Here is a 20,605-nt window from a genome sequence, read left to right as displayed (position 1 = left end):
GATACTCTCTCCCCTGGATGGAGGGAACATAATGCAGGTGCTAATGTGCCAACCAAAACTGTACAGCTGAGAGCTCCCAACTGGCCTGGCCACAAGGGGTTAAACTAACCAGAAGGATGCAGTCCTTCCGGCTTTGGAATTCTTTCCACCTTTCCTTCCCCCACCGGTGTGTCAAGGAAAGGTATGCAATACTCCCTTGACATGCTGGCGAGGAAAGTGGTTGTAGCACACTTAAATATGTGCAGGGTCGTAAGTAGAAAGGCTTTGTGGAAGGATTTTGGTTTTTCTGTTGCGTACAGACTTAATGTAAGAGGCAGTCACATGCAGGCCATTGATAAATCATTTTGGATGACGTTTACAGACACCCAATTCTCATGCACTGTAACGAGAGCCAATTGTCCAGATCTCTTGGGCAGCTTTGAAACATCTTAGTCTTTTTAAGCCAAAAGTTTTTGCCCCAAATCACTTTCACCCCAGCCCCCCGTTCAGCGCACAAACAAGACGCAACTAGGTATGTGGAAAATGGCCAAGTGTAGCAAGCCAGAATGACACTTGATTTCCTAGCCCTTTTGCTCCTTACCAGTGTCTCACCTTGGTTTTGCAATGCCTGTGTCTTTTCCTTCTGTCTAGATGGACAGCTCCCAGCTGATCCACTGTCGGGAGCTTGTGGCCCGTCATCTTTCCACTCTGCAGTCTGCTCTGCCGCCCAATTCTGTATATGTCTACAGTCCCCTCAAGCATACCCTGGTGACCTGTAACAGAGGAGCGTTCAAATTCAACCCCTCCTCTGTCCCAGGCCCAGAATTCTCCAAGGACAACAGCCGACCAGCAGTGCCAATCAAAGGTACAGCCGTGTTCTACCAGCGTCTGGCAGTTCCCACTGGGTGCAAGCAAGCCTCTGCCAAGCGCAAAGTGGAAGAGATGGAGGTGGATGACTTCTATGATGGAATCAAACGGCTCTACAACGAAGACAGTGCCCCCGAAGCGGTGGCGCTAGAAAATGTGGGGTCTGTTTGTGGTGCTGATGCGTCGAGGCAAGAGGGCAGCAGTTCCCCTTGCCCACCTTTGCAGCCGGTCTCTGTTGTGTAGCTACCGCCTGCACAAGCCGTCAGCGGAAAGCTACTTTTTAAACCATGCCAAGTCGGGCTGTGATGTGTTTGGGAGGGGACTGAGGAAAGAAGCTGTATCTAATCAGGCTGAACTGAAGAGAGCCAAGAAAACCCCCTTTTTTTTTAATTTCCACTCGCCCTTCTAGTGTGGCTAATTATTGTTCAACTATTATTTAAGTACTTAAAAACACAAAAAGTATAAAAAATCTATAAAAGACCCCAAAAAACAAAAAAAGTAGCAATTTTGTTTCTTTCTAGTGTCATTGGTTCCACTGTTTTTCTGCTACTGTGATGTAATCTGTCTTCCATGTCCAAGAGCTCACATTGATTGTACAAAATTGTGCCAGGTTTCCCAGCTGTGTCTGTTCAGTTTTCCTTTTTCCTCCTTGCTCTCTTCCTGCTTGCTCTTCCTTTAACACTCTGCAAGTCTTGTGTGTGACTTTCTGTACTCTGACCTTTGCCGCAGATAACTTTTCATTATAACCAAAAATCTTTCTTTATCTCATTAGTCACTTCGGTGTTTTAATGTGAGAATATTTCAAACTGGCTTTAAAGATTTGGAAAAAAAAAATCCTATGTGTTTGCAAACTCTTTTCTCTCTCCTCTCCACCCCCCCACCTTTAAAAATCCAAAGCAGTGTGAACATGCTATAGAAAAGCGTGAGGTAGTAAGAGGGAGCCTGTATTTAGTGTCTTACACAAATAATTAGTAATTGTGATCTTTGGAAACTAAGTGTGTGTTTACTTTCATTTTAAAATTTGAAAAAAAAAATCAGTCAACTAATTAGGCTAATTTAATTTTTTTTGCATCCACACCAGGATTTTTGCACTCAATTGGCTCTCTTGTAGATGCTCACAAAGGTTTAATTATGTGTGCATCAAATGCAAACCGTGAATTTGCAATTGATTACGATTCCTATGTTTGTAAACTTTAGCATAAGATCAGTGCTGCTCAGTTAGAGGCTGGGACAGTTCTGTGATCCTGAATTTTGGAACTTGTGTAATTATATGCCACAAAATACCCCAAGTTTTGTGTTTGTCACGTTTAACCAACAATTTACAAAAAAAATCTTTAAAGGCTTGTCTTTTTAAATGTTATACCTCTGTTTCTCAGAATGATTTGCCCTGGATCTTTAGCTCTCTCCGCAGCTCTGAGGAAGGTATGGTGTTCAGAGCCATTGTACTGATGAAAGCCTTCTGGTAGCAATAAAAAAAGTTGTCCTTTATTTTCTGAGGTGTGTTGTGTGTTAATTTTTTTTTTTTTTTTTTTTTTTTTTTTTTTTGCACTGGGCTAAAGTGAGTACATGAGAGCCAGAGGAATGCTGCTAAGCTACAGCCTGCTGGGTTGTTCCAAGCATGGCATCCAGAGAAAAGGAAATGTAGGTTTTAATACACTGTAATCCTGACTTCTGTTTTTTTTTCCAGAGCCGCTAAGATTCAGGATGCCAAGTGAGTCACATGCCATCTGGATTTCATTTCATCCATTCCTTCTCCATCTCTTTACTTCTGAGACTCTCCTTGTTTCTCCTTATCCTTCCCCCTCTGGTTCCTTGCTTTCCAAACACAAGTGCCTTCCATTATCCACCATACATCTCCCAAACCCATCTGCCTGCCTCTCTGCCATCTTTCCCCCCAGACACACTGAGCAAGCTGTTTGGAGCAGATACAGAGAAAAGTCAGCCGCTGTAGTCATGATTTCCCTTCCTCCTCCCCATTGAAAATGAGGCTTCTAATAACCTACTCCTGGGCCACATCTCAAGGTCTCTAATCCGTCCTTGCTCTCCCTACGCTCCCAGCTCCTGTAGAGCGCATGCCCTCCTTCTGGACAGGTACCCTCTCTGGGCAGGCCTCGCTGGGACAGAGGTAAGAACTCTGGTGGCCAGGCTACATGAATGCTCCAGTCATTGGTCGTGTTGGTGGAGCTGCTGCTGTAGGTGAGTTCCACGCTGGCCAGCTCTGAGGTAAGCCCATACACGGCTGAATGTAACTGTCTTGAGAACAGCATCCAAGGAGGTTGCTAGAGAGACATAACAGGCTCTCTCTCCTTGTCCTTTAAACATGAGGTGAAAAGTGTCTTGCATGTTCCCAAGAGGCTGAGTGGGAGCAGATTGGGGATCAGGCCTTTGAACACCCTTTCTAGCTATTCCCTTCTCTCAATTTCTTAGCCGTCTTGTTCCCTTCTCCTGACCTGTGACTAATTTGTGGGCCCTGGGGAGAATGTTTTACAGAGCTCTCTGCTTCCATGGAGGACGTGAAGGGGCTGGAAAATGCATGTGGCTGTTTCTTGATGCTGCTGGACATTTGGCAAATGCCTGGCAATCTGGACAAGGTGACATGGGTAGAGAAACCAAACGGACAAGCTAAAGAAGCAGAGAGGTGAGACAAAGCCCCCTGGGAGGGTGCGAGGCCCTGGGCAGTACAGGGGGTGGGGATGTGAATTGCTGCTTTGGTTAGGTGTGGTGGAGCCCTGTGGGGAGACGCTGTTCACAGCCAGCCAGGCACTAACAGGTTACAAATTAAGTTACCGTACTTTGCATAACCCGCGGGTTATAGTTGCTAAAGTTTTACATACCCACCCCCGGCTATACTCGTCCGCATGTAATACAGGTTTTTTGTTTTTTTTTTTTACTGAAAGGAAGACAAGACTGACTTTTACTTGAGAAAGCAGCATATTTTAATTTAATAAGAGGCAGTTCTATTAAAATCATTAGTTTACTGTGCAACCAGTAAAAGAATAAAAACGATTAAAAACCCCGTCTTCACATTCTCGTTCACTCTGATCTCTAGAATCCACGCCAGCAGCATCCTCCTCGGCCAGTTGCGGCCCGTCAGTGGTCGCCTAGGGTGCCAAGATGCATTTAAATGCATTGGAAGGAGCCTGATTTCCCTCAAAACAGTGTGGTTCAAAGGGGTTATATACCAGTGATAAGGGTTGTAGCCTGCTTAGTGCTCGGTGTTACCAGCTGTGGCTCATTAACACTTGATTACAGGCGCTTTGCATTAACATTACCTGTAGTTCATCTCCCATGGACTATACACATGCGCGGGGCATACAAGACTTTTTTTACTCAATCAGGGAAAACTGGGGGATATACACAGGTGCAGGTAATACTCGTGTGCGGGTTATATGTGCTAATTTACGGTATCAATGGAGAATTCTTTGGTATAGATTTTTGTCTACATTGGCAGCGCCGTGTTGAGTGCTTGTAGCTTCATGCTGCAGTGAAAAGTAAAATGGCAGTGTAGATGTGGCAGGCCGTGCTTGAGCTGCTTGGCTCTGGTGAGCCTTTACTTGCCTAAGTCACGCCTCACTCTCTACGCTGCTCTTTTCCCGTACGGCGGGGCATGTCCTCTAGGTGTTGCTGCCGTAAGTAGAGACCGTCACTGACTTCTCACCCCTCTGCACTCAGCTCTGACTCCCGGGCTCACCCGTGTATGGTTCAGAACCCAGATAAGCTGCAATGCTGCTTTGTTTGAATCTGGGTGAATATTCCCATTGTCGTGCAGCCGCACGGTGGAGGCTTTTTGCATTCGGCACTAAAATTATGGACAGATTTTCAAAAATGGGTGATTAAAAACTAGTGTGGCCTCTGGAGAGAGGGGTTCTGTTCCCAACTGTGCATGGGCTAGTCACTCCCTTGCTCTGTGCCTCGGTTCATTTAGAACATTTTTCATTAGCAGCTCTAGGGAAACGAAGTTTTATTAGTAGTGAAGTTACTACTCAGTGGCCTGGTTTTCAGAGGTTGCGGAGCACCCAGCTCCTCCATTTTGGTGACAATGGCCAGGACTTTCAGAGGAAGCGGAGGGAATTGGGGACGTCACTAGGAACTGGGTATCTTAGTCCCCTACACACTTGGTGACTCCCAAGTATGTATCAGCGTGGCTAGCTCCCTTGGCTTGTTCCTGTTGGCACTACCTTTGGAGACTGTGTAGTTTCGTTTGGGGGGGGGGAGGGCTGGCAGGTGACACGTTGGGCATTGAAATTATATATTTAGTCATTGTTTGATCAGCTCCTTAAATGAAGATCACCCTTAGTTTGGCTAGGAGGCTGGGGCCATGTGCTCTGATTGGGTAAATTGACAACACCCAGCGAATTCTAAAAACGATGATTTAAGTAAACAATTCACTGATTTCTCTCTCCTCCCGCCACAAAAGCATCTTACCTCAGTCATTTCTGCTGTTCTCTTGTCACCCGAGAGTTTTCAAGATGTAAAAGTAAGCATGCACAAGCCAGAAAGGTTAATGTCAGCAGTCTGGAAGGCAGAATTAAACTTAGTGATTCGTAGGTGCAGCAGTAGAGTTCTCTGGGTTACACAGGGCAGGGCAGTTACAGACCAGCTAGTTTGAATGGTGAGAGGTCTTTAAAGTGCTGCATAGTCCTGTCTTTTGTTTCAGAAATATTCTGTAAAGACTAACAAGAGGGTTGATTAGGTGATGTGCTTTCGTGAGCTGAGGAAGTGGGTCTGGCCCACGAAATCGCATCACCTAATAAACCATCTTGTCAGTCTTTAAAGTGCTGCATAGTCCTGTGTTTTGTTTCAGCTAGACCAGACTCACAGGGCTGCATCTCTCTCACTTTAAAGACCTTTGTTTGTGTGACCCAACAAAAGGGAAATGCAGAACTAGCGAGTCTCCAGGGACTGTGCAGCGGTAAACAGCTGGGCTTTCTAGGCCTGAGCTCAGATCCCTGTTCTTTGGCACCAAGAGTTTAATTCAGGACTTAAACGGCCCTGATTCAGTGAAGCCCCTGGTCTGTGACTTGAAAAGTGACTGGGGTGTGCGAAGGAGAAGCCCATCTGTGGCTGAATACCCCCCTGCCTCCTCCAGACTTCCCTGGGCCTTGCACTTGCCGCAAGTGAAGCGCACGCTGCAGTGTGTTAGTGAGGTGTGAACAGAGAACTACGGCCAAGCGGTCAATGTGTCTTAGGGTTGGACTGTGGCCCTGCAGAGGGCCGGGAAGCTCCACAAGGTTCCTGTGCTCTCCGGACTCTGGCCACGGACACTGCTGAGCTCAGCAGGTAGGACCAGCTCCGTGGAGGCCTGGGGCCCCTGTGTCTGCTCAGACTCCTCTGCAGGTTTTCCAATTAGCGCCCTGCCAAGCTGGCTGTAATGAGCCAATGCCCCTGTCCCTCCAATTCCCCAGTGCAGAGATCACTCAACAGCAAAGCTAATCCGGCCCCTCAGTGGTATTCCTTCCCCTCGGCTGTTTCCATTCCACAGCCTCGGCCACCCAAGCCCCTCCTGGGAGCCAGAGGCCCTGCTGTAGGCCTAGAAGCAGCTGACTCCCCATAGATCAGAAGTGCACCCTGGCTCCATTATTTCTGTGCCGTGATGGGAAGCCTGGAAGAGCTGGGGCGCCCGCCCAGCAGCTAAGCCTCGCTGAGAGCGAAGTATTAACGTGCCCTTGCTACACACGCCTTCAGCGTTGAGCCTGTTTCCTGGCGTCGTCCTTCTGAAGTGCCACGTGGAGAAACGGTTTGGCAAACCAGACCTCTGATGGAAGACTAAAGAAGTCGGCTTGTCGAATCTCTCGAGAGAAGATTTGGTAAGTCTGCAAATACGCCCAGGGCTGTGTGACGGGTGGACCAGGCCCTGATGCCCACTGCTGGAGGCCTTGTGGTCATGCCACGCCTCACCTCCTCCCTGGCCAGCCGTGTGTGGCCGCACAGGACAGGGCCACGTCTCCTGGGCACTCAGAGCAGTGGTTCTACTGGGAGAGTCAGATCCATGCGAGCTTGTGGAGAGGGATGGGCTAACGTCCCAGGAGCTGGGTGTTTGTGCAGCCCACCCCACTGCATCTTTGTTGCTGCAGCGCCACACCCTGGTTAGGTTACGTGCTTCCCGACTCTGGAATGACATCTCAGATCCTGGTTAAGTGAGTCTCACACACAGTGTCTCTTGCAGTATCTGCCTCCCTCCTGTGGCCAAAGACGCGGTTGCACTGTGTTCTGAATTAGGGATGTTAAATGTAATCACTAGTCGATGGATGGGAGCTAACCCTGCTGCAGCTCTGCCTATTGGCTCTTAATACATTTAAAAGGCTGGTGTGCAGTGTGGGGGGAGGGGCTGCATGAGCCAGAATTCAGTAGTCCAGGCTCACGCTGGTTTTCCCCTCGCTGCGCTCTGCTTTTGAGATGTATTAAGAACCAGCAGGCTCTTAATACATTTGAAAGGCTAGAGACACATCTGGGACTGGTCGCAAGCTGGGAATCAGCTGATTCCCAGCTCACGCCTGGTCCCCACTACTTCCCTGCCCCCTGCGGAGACAGTGCTGGGGCAAACTGGCTTTTAAGCTGCACTCTCCCTCCCCCCCAGCATGGACTCCTGCTCCTCCTCCTCCTATTAGAGGCAGCAAGGGTGGAGGGAGGGGGGGAGAAGCGATTAGTCAGCTATCCAATAGCAAAAGGTTATGCTTATCAGATAATCGACTAGTCTCTTACATACCCTAAAATAATTCAGAATAGGGATGGAAGCCCCTGAGGATTTTGCCTTGGCTTGAATGCTTGTTGTTACCCCGAGGGGAAGATGGTGTGGTGCCTCTTTCACCATAATTAAACGGCTGCCCTGTAGTTTGCAGCCTGAGACATTGGGCTTTGCAAAGGTTTCAGTTCCTGGGAGTGCTCTCAGGGATGAAAAGAACAGTGGGTCTCAAACTGTGGCCCTCATCAGCCCTGCAAGAGGGCTCTTTGGGATGAGTCTGCAGCTGAATATGTAGGTGGTGAGGAATCGGCCCGTCCCTTCTGATCCATACACGCTTTGTGCGGATGTAGATGGCCACACAGGGTGCATGGCGTTGGTGAACTGGCACACAAAGCAGGCTCTGCCTTCAGGCGACGTGCATCCTGTTTTAAATAATTCACTCCTGGTGTTTCCCATTTCCCCTGTACATAGTCACCTCAGGTGTCAAAACCAGCCATTCCCCATGTCTCTCGGCACGCCCCAGGTCTTCAATTTTGTAGAACAGGCCGAAACTAGGGGGAAAGCCGTTGTAGTCTAGTACTTTGCCAAGGTCTTTAGGGGAATTCTCTGCTTCTCCCTGCGTGGAGTCTGGCCTGTTCTTTAGTTTTTAAATAAAGAAATTGTTTTTACAATATTAAACTCTTTCTCCCTTCATGAAGTTCTTCGAACCACAATGCTGTGCTATGTGTGAGGTGATCACACCCAAGATGTCACATTGAGGAGGGTTGCTTAGTGAATGGTTAACCATCCCCTTCCTCGACAGGCAAGTCAGCCCAGAGTCCTATTGGCTGGGGCCAGAGTTCCTTTGGCTTTTCCTGTGGCAATTTGTGTGTTTTGGGGGGAGAGGGGAAAACTTCAAGTCTCATCTCGGTGGGACTTGAAATCAATTGCAGTCAATGGGAGTCTGGCCCGTGGGTTCAGTGTGCTCTGTATTGAATTGTGAATGCTGAAGTTATGATCTAGACTGGGGTGGGGAACCTTTTTTTGGGTGGGGGGAGGGGACACAAGTGAGAAGCAAAAAAACCCCAATTATCTGCCCTCATGTTTGTGGCCCCCAACAGCGAGGAAAGGGCACTTCCCATATCCCCCTTGCACACCAGAATCTAGGGGGGCCTGGCTAGTAGATTTTGTGTGCTACAGCCCCATGGCGGGGGCGGTTAGAGCACCAGGCGCTGGCCCTAAGGTTCCCCACCCCCTGCCCTAGATACTGGCCAAATCCAAGCTGATGTTTGTCACACTGACAGGCCCGGGAGTGTTCCAAATGTCTCCCTTCCCTCCACCACGCAAGTGGCTCCAAAAACAGTAGTAAATTCTTCATGTCTAATAGGCCGTGGTGTCGCATGTTTCTGGTTCCATTTCCTCCAGCGCCATCCCCACAGCGCATGAGCAATGAAGCCTTGGCAGGCCTGTGACCTGCTTCCCTCCCCTCTGGGTGTAGAAACAGGAGCTGCTCGCGTATCAGGCTGTGACGTAGCGGGGATTGTCTCCGCTCTGTTCTCTTTGGTGGGTGATTCCTTCCCTCCTGTGCTGTTCTGTTGTAACTGTGTGCGCGCCTCCCTTTCCCTGGGCACTACCTCCCTATCCAGCTGGGGATGGGAATACAGGGTGTGGCTTTCAGAGGGGAAGGCTGCCCCATCTTAGGTTACAGGACAGCTTGAGCTGCTATTGTCATGCTGAGTCTGGGTAGGGGGAGCAACCGCGTGAGACCCCCCCAGTAACTCGTCCCCCCCAGCCTGGAGGCAGCCCTGCCCCCTCCTGTGTCTAGATTCTCAGGCAAGGTGAATTCTCTCAGCTGGTGGAGGATGCGGGGAGGGGGGGTGCTGCTGGCTCTGGGCCTCCCTCTCCCCACGAGGGACTGTACTGGCTGCTTCTGGTTCCTGTGTTAACAAGTCTGGGCTACGTTGTGTCCCTGTCAATGAATAAACCTTCTGTTCTACCTGCTGGCTGGGTGTCACAACTGGCAGTGGGTGGGGGCGCAGGGCCTGGTGACTCCCCCTGCTCCGTGACAGAGGCCCAATTTCAAGCATTTGCGTTCTCCTGGGGGCCTGCCCCCATGGGATGGCTGTGCAAGGGGAAAGGGAGCATTGAAAAGACCACACGAGACCCAAGCCCGCGTTGTTAAAACATGAAGCCTGCACACCCAGCGGGTGTGTTGTGGATCGGGTGTTTGTGGGTGCGCCAGTCGCTCGATAGAAGCACCCGAACCATCACTTCCCAGCAGGCTGGTGCCCTTGCAACCATGATCCCTCGAGGACACCACGTTCTGTTCCCCTTGTCACCTCCTGCCATGCTTGGTTGCATCTAACCCCCCATGGAGGCTCCATCCATGGTGGTTCCTTTGGCACCAGCATCGTGACCACAACTGATACTGGCCCATGCTTTAACCATCTCACCATCTCTTCCTTGTAGGGCTGTGTGGGATGCCAACGCAGCAGTGCATGCGCTCTGTACGAGCCAGTTACTGGGAGAGAACAGGTCAGTGGCGACTCTTTCTGACCCTGTCCAGGGTGCCTCAGTAGAGATGGTGGCCACGTGAAGGGTGGGAAAGGGAAGTAAGACGCATGGATGGGAAATTTGTACAAACATTGCCTCAGAGTGCCTGTGCCATGGCCACCTCACAATTACGCTCAGCATTTAAATGCATTGGAAGGAGCCTGATTTCCCCTAAAGCGTGCAGAACCTGCAGTGCTGACTGCAAAGAGTCTGTTTCATATCTCCCTTCTAATGCTGTGGCTTAGCAGTTACACCATCACCGGTAGTGAGTGCTGGATTCTCTGCTCTCAGGGTTTTCCTGGCATTTAAGGCCTCCATACGAGAGTGCTGCAGTTTTTGGGTTGCAGTAATGCCTGGGAGCTCTCACCCCAGAGTGGGATCCTGCTGCTGTGCTAGGCACCGTGCGAACAGCCCAGCCACTCCACTACTGAAACTGTAAGCTCCTTGGGGCACAGACTTTGTGTGTGCTGGGGGGGGAGGGAGAAGAAACAATCAATGGGGGTGGTGCAAGGTACAAGGAACTGCTGGCTTACAGACGAATGGTGCTCAAGCACTGTAAATAGATCAGGGGTTCTAACCGCAATACTCCAGGGCTACGTCTACACTGTAGGCTTCTTGCGCAAGAACTGTTTTGCACAAGCGTTCTTGTGCAAAAGGTCTTCCACAAGAGTAGTCCACACAGCCGTGTGCTTTTGTGGAAGAGCGTCCATGGCAGTGTGGACACTTGTGCAAGAAAGCTCTGAGGGCTATTTTAGCCATAAGGCTTTCTTGCACAAGAAATCCCTGTTGCCAGTCCACACTACCTTCTTGTGGAAGAGCTCTTGCACGAGAGGACTAACTCTTGTGCAAGAAGCCCTGTTTTCTGATGCTTTACTGTAAATTTACTTGCGCAAGAACGCAGCTGCAGTGTAGACACTCTGCAAGCCTGCGCAAGAACAGCTGTTCTTGTGCAGAAAGCCCAGGAGAGCCCAGCTGGTGTAAATCTGCATAGCTCAATGGGTGCTACTGGCCCTACGTCACTTCATGCCCCTGCCAGCTATCCCTAAGCCTGTTACCCATGACACAGCCCATGTTAAAGCTAGTGTCACCTCCGTTGTAGGTGAGATACCAAATCTGATTCATTTTGTTCCAGGGAAGCAGGCTCTTGGCCACGTTCAGGGAAGGAAGGTGATGCAGCACTAATGTCAGGCCAGCTGCAATGACTGTGCCCACAGGGAACATTAGCACCCTGCACCAGCTGGAAGCCATGCCTGGATACAGGTAGGCACCATTCTATAGCTCTTTGTACAGAGAACTCATTGTGTGGGGGCACCTCCGTGTGGGTCTGTTGAAGTCAGTGGGGTGTTAGATGGCGTCTTCTCACAACAGGCTCATCTCCAGAAGGGAGGGGCAAATAAGCCAAAGAGCAGCTTCTGGGAACCACTATTCATTTAATGCCTCGCTGCTTCTAGTAGCTGCTGTAAAACCCTGGGGAAGGGCTCCTTGCCTGGTGCAGTACAGGCTCTAGGCCCCTCGGACCACAGCAGTGTGGGCAGCTGTCGTCTCGCCCCCTATTAAGAACAGTAATGTGTGCCTTGTCTGAACAGCTGCAGTGATGGGGGAGGGGAGGAGTGAGAGAGTCACTCCCACCCTTTGTCAAAATTCCTTGTCAAAACAGCGTGGGAAACTTTTTAAACATGGATAGTAAGAAACGTGCCAGCTTGGAACATTAGATGGGTTGCCATCTCCCAGACATGCTGGTATTTGAGCTCAAGTGCCTTCCAAGCTCACACACCAAAGGCCCCACACCACTAGTTACAAACCCATAAGGAAGAATGAGGAGCTGCTGTACCGTTAGGGGCAGGATTGTCACTGTTATCAGAGTTCGTATGAGAATCCAAGCCTTGCCTTGCCCATAAAGAACCAGTATCCTGTGGCTCACCTGTCTCTCACAGCACCCTCCTGTAATGGTCTGGCTCCTCCAGCTGCCTGGAAAGCAGCCTCAGGGGGTGCTCTGCATGAGGATGTAATAGGGGGTGACTATCCAAGTGGCTGTACAGCTAGGCCCCTAAGCTCTTGCCCCTCAGCTGATCTCTACTCCTTTTACACAGGCCAGCAGGGAAACTTACTCCACGCTGGGGGGGGGGGGGGGGTGTTTAAAAAAAAAAATTGTGCTGTACCAGTATTGCCCCATCTGCAGGGGGTGAGAAATGGCCAGTAGTTCCTGCATGAGCTGCAAGGGCTCCTAGTAGCACATGGAAAGATCGGGTTTTTAGGACCATGCTGTAAGCAGCTGGTTTTCTGTCAGGACTAGGGGGAAATGTGATGAGCAGAGATTTTCAAAATCTGGTCTCCAGTTTTTAACACCATTATCTTTTTATTCAGAAAATACTCAGACTGATTAACCTCTGTGCTTGCTCCTACCTGCACTTCTGCATGCTCTCACAATAGAAGAGCAGGGGGAAATGATTTGTGGCTTTTTGGGAGGTGGCTACTGCCAAACCCATCCTCCCTCGCTGGTGGTACAGCAGCACCCATTTCACTGGGGTGCTTTTGAAAACCCCTTTAACACATGCATTGCTGAGCAAGACTGTACGCTCAAATCAAGGCTGCAGCACGAGTCAAGTGAGGCCTGACTCTGTCCAGGCTGGGACTTTTCACCTCTGCTCTGCTGCTTACACAGTGCTAGAAGATACAATTCAACTCTAATATGGAAAGGTCACATCTTATTAAAACAACAAAAGTTTGTGAAAGAAATGAAATATTAATAGCCTAGCCTCATTCCGATACACTCACCATCCTGTGTTTAGAAATGGTTCAAAGCCTTGTGTTTTAACCTTAATACGTTGCAAAAGTGTTGTGGTGTTCTGTGTTGTTTTGCTTCAGCTATAGAGTCCTAACTGCACACCACTTTCTAGTGTAAAATTCTTCATGCATGTGGTCAATTTTTCCCCAGTCCTGGGTCTGTGCTGTTATTTAGCTCTGGCTGTGTGTTCTTATTAGTAAACTGGTGTTCTAATGTATGAAATCAGGGCTTCTTGTGCCAGAACTGACACTCCCACTCAGGAATAAGCCCTTTTGTGCAACTGTTCTTGCACAAGAGGGCAGTGTACACAGGCAACATGAATTTCTTGCACAAGAAAGCCCTATAGTTAAAATGGTCATCAGAGCTGTCTTGCACAAGAGAGCATTTACACTGGCAAGGATGGTCTTGCACAAAAGCATATGCCAGTGTAGAGGCACTGTAGCACAAGAGTAGTTCTGCAAAAGCTCTTCCAAAGTTCTTCCAGGAAAGAGTTTTTGCGCAAGATCACACCAGTGTAGACATAGCCTGAAAGTGCTGGTAATGCTGTTAGACCATATTGACCTCTTGTGGTCTGGAAAAGTCTCTGGTTTAGAACTGCTCAGGTCCCAAGTGTGCCAGACTAGGGAACTTCAACCTTTTGAGCTTTTTTCTTTTAACTAGAACAAGTGTCAATTCTCAAGCTAATGAACTAAACTGTAGAACAGAAATACATCAGAGTAGCCTTACAAGAGAAGAAAAACAATGGTGGTTGTGCTGTTCCGGCCCCAGTCCTCTTTCCAGCATAGGGCATCCAAATCTTCTTTCAGGAGCATTTTTGGTACTATTAAAGCATCTATGCAAGTTTGGCATAACTGAGGGTGTTTAATTAAAATAAGCTGCAGTCCCTTTGTAATGCCACAGTGCACCCTGTGGCAGTGGTTTGTGCTCTGCAGCCATGAACTTCTACTATATGGCAGCAACGGATTAAGTCTCTCCCCCTCCCCACACCTAAAACTACTCAAATGAACAGCACCCACTGCCACTAGAGGGCACTTGACTTACACATGTAAATTAAGTTACAAGCTTACTTGTTTTTAGCAAAAGTTTGGCACTTTTCAAGCTCTTCTACAGAATCTGCTTCTGAAGTGAAAAAGTTATGCCCCAATGCCACAGCAAGACTGCATAAAGCAATAAATGATTAGTGGGTGGTTTCCATATATTTAAAAATAGTCTTCTGCTCAACCAGCAATCTGCATGGCTGGACTTCCTAGGAAAAGATCCCATTTTTCCACACCATTAGGCAGAAGACCAGCTGACAATGTGAACATATTCCATCAATGGGACACTATCAACTAGCAGCTCTTCTGCTCATGCAACCTTGTATTAAAAATAGTAATTCCTGTCCAAGGAACTGTTTTAATAATTGGCTTAATATGTGCCAGAGCAGCCACAGCATGAACGCACTGCTTTCAAAACCATCAGCTCAGGCTGTTTGGCTGAGAGGCTCCGAATCTGCCATGCTTCCCTTGAAAAGGTTTTTAAACGGCACAGGAAAAAAAAAAAGTACTGTGCTAGTGCACGCTCAGTCAGGGGTCCATAAGCTTCTTAGTGATAGCAGTGTATCGGTTGTGGCCCACAAAAAAAGTTTCCCATGAAATAGCTGTGTTTTACTGTCCGCTTTCTCTCTCTGCAATAATGAAAATCTTGTAGAAGACCGAGTGGGCACTGGTAGGGAGCACACAGATCTTTCCACCCACCCCTGACCCACAGTTTAGAGAGCAAGATGGAGATGATGGAAAAAATGAGGTAAATCTTCTCCCAAGGGGTGTGTACACCTCCCGCTGGCTCTTCTAATGCGCTACTGTCCATTAGGAGAAAGGAAAGGGGGGGCTTGGCAAGATGGTGGTTACATAAAGAAGAAGCTACAGAAGAGAGAAGAAAAAAAAAGGATCAGAATCAAATGAGAGAGACAGAGAAAATTCAACATTTTAAAGGAGGTAAGCTGTGAAGGAGAAAGCAGCCCGAGGCAGGTTTTAGTGCAGCAGGACACGAGCAGGATTCGTGTGAAGTGGTCAGCCCAATAAGCACCTGTTTAGTGAACAGGAGAAGAGGAGCAAGGAATGGGAATTTTTTTTTTTAAAGGTAATGAATTCTGCCACTGGTGAACTGCTTTGGTGCTTCCAGAAAGCAATTAAAACACACGTCTACGTTAACATCAAGCATGAAAGTGTCATGCTTAGAGCTCATGCATACATCCGCTTCCTTTTGGCACCAAGTAACCACAAGAAAAGAAAGTTACAAAGGCCACACAGAATGTTTGGGTAAAAATATATTTCCCTTTCCCACGTTGTGTGTTGGCAGTATTCACATAAAAAGGAACGGAGCAATGCTGGAAGATAAGGATTCATTTTGGACTACAAAAAAATGAAATATTCTGACATCAAAAAGTGACATTTAAGATACATACATGTATAATTCTTCATTAACACTGGCTGTTGGGACACAGTCATCTTGACAAAAACATAGGTGTAGAACATTACCTTGCTCTTTGAAAATAACCCATCATTTAAGGCTATGAGCATTTTTTTAAAAAAAGTACACAAAATATTCCTACTGCTGTTCACAGCTTTATTTTCAGTTAGTTTAAAAACATCCTTCATATTTGCATATTCCCCTGCTGTTACACGCTGACTAGGGCCTCACACATATATACTGTAAATGCACATGACTCCTTGGAGGAAACCGATATTGCTAACACTGTGAGAACGACAAATCACACCACGATTCAAATGGACAGATTTGATATGATTGCACACCAACATCAGACATTGCTGTTTTTTCCATCACAACCATTTAAAAATAGAATGAGAATGACTTGGAAAAAATGGAATTGTTAAATACAAGATCACTTACCACTTTGTCAAGACGACTCGTGTATTTCATTTTTTAAAACCCTTATTTTATTTGTTTATTTTTACTTGCTTATCAGTTTACTGCTTTAAGAAAGCTTCCAGGGTTCAGGGGCACACCACTTGGCCTGGCAGCTGAAAGGGTACTTTCTGCACTTCCTTAGTAGTTTGTCTCCCTGTCCCACTGAGTAACTTTCTGTTTCCCATTGCTCCTCAGCCACAAAAGTGTTGACATTTCTAGGAACAGAGTTAGGCCAAGGGGAGTTTTGCCATGGAGTGCAAGAGGAACACTCTTGAACCATGACCCCCTCCCGCCCACCGTATTTTCCATTTTTTAAACTTAGCTGTAAAGTCAGTGGGAATAAGGTGGCTCCAGCAGTGCATTTCAGAACCATCATCAACTAGCCCAAGTGGCCAGTGTGTCCTCCACATCCAGGGAGTACTTGGATTCCCAGAAATGAGCCCTCCATTGGTTATTCCTGCTCATTTATAACATCCTAAGAATTGACTGACCAACGCCTTTCCCAGAGGCACTGGTGTGTGACCAGTCATGGCTGTAACCCTCACACTTGCTTTTGAGGCTCTGTGGAGGCTAGTGCCACCTTAATTTGGAATTTTCAAATGAGTTACGGTCGCTAATCAGGTGCCTAACTCCCTTTAGCGCCTTTGAAAATCCCAGCTGAAGCTGGTGGTTTACTTAAAATTTTAGAAACTCTCATTGCCACTGGTTGAAAAAAGTCAACTTTCATTCATTTCAAAAGCGGGCAGAGCGGTCTTTTGCTGCTGTACTTACATGCAAAGGTGAAAAGCACATCCAACTAGCTTTGAGGGGGTCATTTATTCCGTGCAGAGCCAGGGACTACTGTGAAAAAAGGCATAGATACAGAAAGGAAAGAGAAGTGCAGCAGTAACAAGCTAAACATGGCCCAGGGATTGTTAAAGTTAGTGTGCTATTTGGCAAAAAACACAACCCCAAACACTTTTGCAAGTTTGCAATTCATGCCCAGCCTTTCCAAAACTGCTTTGGAGCGGGGGACCCAACTAGCCCCTCCCAGCAGCATTTAATACATATGGCAGCAGCTTCATGTCCAAAATGAAAATAGCCAGCTACTTTTCCTCTGCCAAGCTTCCCCTGAAAGGGATTTGAAACCAAGCAGAAGAAACTAATGTTAAATTTAAATTATTTTACTTGGCACAACCCCCTCACTTCACCTGTTTCCCCCCCCCCCCCCCATGTTAATTAAAAAACGGACATGCACAGACACAGCTGATGCAAGTACACTACGCAAACATGTAAGCTTCAGACTTGTGCATATTACATGATCACACGCAGCCCTTGGCTAGAAACTGGCTTCATGTGTTCAACACCCCGTGAATTAGCAAGGTTAGGCTCAAGCGACTGCCACTGTTGGTCCATCCAGTGATTGTGATAGCCCCGGGACAACTTAGCTTGAACTGCAAAATAGCTTTTCCCTGCTTTTTCCTTTGCTTCAATGCATGCCGTTTGTCCAGAGATCCTTTCCCCTCCCTAAGAGCCATGTTTATTCAGTGAGGGGGAGAGAGAAAAAAACCAACAAAGCAACCCCCACACATTCCCACCTTGCTTGTTTTTACCCAAAGCACTGGGTTAAGACTTTCACACAGTGGGAATGTGTGGGATTAGGTGAAGAGGGTTAAGTTCAAGTGTGCTTTACAGTAAGAAAACAGGAGACTACCTAGCTAGGAGCAGAGGGAAACCTGGCAGCACATCAGCAGTAGAGAAAGATCCAGAAGTCATAGGGTAAACATGGGTTGCCACTTCTTGGAACGTATCAGAAAGGAAAAGACTCTGTCCAAACAGGAACGGCATAGAAAATACAAATTAAACAGTTAGGTTAGTTTTCTCACCAAGTATGCCCTAAGAAAAGGCCTAGCTTATGCTAGATGTTCAGTCACCGTTTTTCTATTTGCATCCCAAGCCTTTGCCGGCCGTGCATTGATGTTACCTTCATTATGTCTCTGTCAAGCAAGATAGCTATAGAGAATGAGCACCTGTATTCTGTGTTTAGGAGCCCAGAGTAACTGATATTAATGGAGTTTTAATTAAGTCCTTTAATGATTCTCTGACAACGGAATGTTCCGAGACTGATCCTGCAACCGCTTAAGCATGTGCAAATATTTACCCCTATAAGGACTCTTCCTGAAGTCAATGCATGACCATGGGTTTGCTGAATGGGGCCCTAGAGGAGTCCATGGAGCATGGTGGGATGATCATCGTACTCAGGCAATCTGGGGACAGCGTATTCAAGCTTTGGATTCGGTTTCAGTCACCTGGTTAGTTTGATGGGGGACACTTGATTTCAAAGCAATTGAGTGGGGAAAACCTTCTGTCTTGGGAATTTGCAGTTCATTTTGATGCACACTGCACGGTTAGCCACAACACTGAATATAAAAGGATTATTGCAGAGATATTTAACCTGTTGGGCGCATAACAAAAAGCCAAGCCAAAAGTCGTATTATCCATAAAGTGTAAAAAAAACCAAACAAACAAACAAACTCATGCAAGAGTAAAACATGCAACATCAGTTGGTCTTTTGATAGATACACACAAAAAACCCCTAACAATGGGATTGCTACAGTCTTACAAATCAGCTATCAAAGAAACACTCATTTAAGTGGACGTATGGGTTTAGCAAACACACTGGGGAGACTTTGGCCAAGTCTGCAGAGATCTAATTCGCACCGAATGGCTTCTCACACCACGAGGACTTCCAGAGAAATCCACGGGCTTGGTTGTGGGGTGAGAAGCTATTCAGTGCAAGTCAGGGGAATGCCTGCTGTCTGCAGAGAGCAGTGTGCACAAAAGAGAACTGCAGCATTTAAGGCCTGATCCGGAACCCCTTACAGCGTCTTTAATTAAGGGGCCTTGGATCAAACCCATGACACACCGTCCGTGCTCTCAATTCAAGACCAAGTTGCAGATATGATAGACTGCTGCTGCTATCACCAGAGAGACAAATGGCATTGACTTTTCAAACAAAATCACCCCCTTCCCCCACTCAATTTCCAGGTGCTGGCTGCCTCACCCACCCACTCCATTATTAAATGAGTTAATAGCTATTTGTGTTTAAAACAAAAACCACGCAGATGGCAGAGACACATTACTGCAAAAGCAGGTGAATGCAGGAACATCCTTGGCTGGCCAGGCTTTATGTGAAGCTTGCACTGCAAGTTAAAAAAAAACACAAAAACGAAAACCATTAGAAATAATGAAAATGCCAAAAGAAAAGAGAAGATGGGAGAGCTGATACCAGCCTTCTGCTTCAGTGGACGCCCATGCAAATGGATTATGAAATTAAAAAAGAGTGAGACAAACCTTAAAATTGGAGTCAGCTCTATTCTATGACAAGCAAAAGCAAAGAAAAACTGAGTGGGGAGGGGAAAACCACACAGTTAGTGACTGTTTGATAGTGACTGAGGCCGATATTTTGAAGAAGTGGCTAGTGGTTTTTGCATGCCAAACCTACCACACCTTCAAAGGGATTTGATTTTCAAAGGGAAGGTGCTTGGCATTTTCTGAAATCCAAGTCCCTTGAACACCTCTCAAGTGGGGCACTCTTTAAGCCACGCCTCACTTTTGAAAACGTAGACAATGCAGTCTGGTCCAGGTCCCAGCTGCACATGCTACAGGGCGTAGGTTTAAGATTTTATGCCAGGCCCAAGTACGGCCGAGTCTGTTTGCATCCATTTACAATTTCCTTTTGTTAGAAGGAAGTTGGAAGGGAAGTGTCTCGGACTGTTTTACAAAGTGACTTTATATTGGAACAGCCCAAACAAGAGTTCTAACTCCTGTGCCTGTTTGATTAATTGCAGGTAATACAAAGCACGTCTCCAGGCATGCAGCTGAAGATCCTCAAGAGCCGAGATGCATTTCACTGATCTTATTAAAAGGGATCCGCTCTGGTTGTGCCATGATCACACTCTTTGCCAGCAACTAACACTAAAACCTTTAAATATGAAGAAATGCCAAGGCCACAACTAAGATTATAGGATTAAGAAGGGAACCAGGCAAGCACTTGAGCACATTAGTTGTAACAGTGCTAACACAGGGGAGTCCTGCTTTACAGGAGCTGCGGTACTGTGAAAGTTGGTAATAATATACCACTATAGCCAAAGAGACTTATGCTCATGTAAGAGCTGTTCCCTCTCAAAATCCTTTCCTTCACCAGAGCCATCATCACAAAAAATGTTAGAAAAATGTGTATTAACCGTAGGTCTCAAATTCCACTTATGAATTCATCAGGGGAAAAAAAGTAACAAGGACAGCTGGTTATTTTCGTGCAGTAGAATCAAATTCTTTCCAACGGCCTTAGGCCAGCAGAAAATTTGGACCTTTTTCATTATACCGGCTTATGCAGAATTTTGCTAAGGACTCTGCTGTCCAACTTACAGATGTGTAATTCCACATTTCAAAAGAAGCAGTCCAATATTCTGGGGAGGCTATAAGGGAAATCCGGCTGAGAGCATTTCAGGGATTAGCCGGACTTCCGCTGGTAATTGTATAAAACATCACAATCATGTCCACCGCTGTTCAATGATAAGAACCGAAAAACCCTTTATCTACTAGAACTCTATCATTTCATTAGTGTGCAAGAGGAAATGTAAAGCTTTTAGGATCTAAGATATGCTACAATGCAGACACAGCCACATTTCTCATTCCAGAGTCTGAGCAAATTTGAGAACCTGGTGTGGAATGGTAAATGCAGATACTTCTTTAAACACATTTACAAAGCAAAGTGCATATTCCTCATGACTGGATTTCTATGGCAGAACAGAAACCATGTGGTTTGTAATGGCAATTAGAAACATTATGTATACAATACACCAATCTCA

At 47.0% G+C, this 20,605-nt stretch overlaps 2 protein-coding genes and 1 long non-coding RNA gene across 6 annotated transcripts in view; 2 read left to right on the top strand and 1 right to left on the bottom strand.

Moving 5' to 3' along the window:
* The window catches only part of CCNI (cyclin I), a 55,432-nt gene extending 53,098 nt beyond the window's left edge, over positions 1-2,334 (top strand). The window contains exon 7 of the mRNA XM_075929449.1: positions 631-2,334. Within this exon, the coding sequence (XP_075785564.1) occupies positions 631-1,089 (459 nt within the window). The 3' untranslated portion in view covers positions 1,090-2,334. The remainder of the gene's footprint in view (positions 1-630) is intronic.
* SEPTIN11 (septin 11) overlaps positions 1,642-20,605 on the bottom strand; it is a 121,887-nt gene continuing 102,923 nt past the window's right edge. For 3 of the 4 annotated variants that reach the window (XM_075929448.1, XM_075929446.1, XM_025190046.2), the window contains exon 10: positions 15,141-18,937. In XM_075929448.1, the coding sequence (XP_075785563.1) occupies positions 18,922-18,937 (16 nt within the window). In that variant the 3' untranslated portion in view covers positions 15,141-18,921. Of the gene's footprint in view, positions 14,747-15,140; positions 18,938-20,605 lie in introns of those variants that run through there. The other variant, XM_075929447.1, reaches the window with a different exon arrangement.
* LOC142829524 (uncharacterized) lies at positions 11,194-20,329 on the top strand. Its single transcript, XR_012903969.1, has 2 exons — positions 11,194-11,320; positions 19,586-20,329. It is a non-coding gene; the product is annotated as an uncharacterized LOC142829524 (long non-coding RNA).

This window comes from Pelodiscus sinensis, chromosome 5, assembly GCF_049634645.1.
Source record: "Pelodiscus sinensis isolate JC-2024 chromosome 5, ASM4963464v1, whole genome shotgun sequence".
Lineage (NCBI taxonomy): Eukaryota > Metazoa > Chordata > Testudines > Trionychidae > Pelodiscus > Pelodiscus sinensis.
This window is presented reverse-complemented; position numbering and strand designations above follow the sequence as displayed.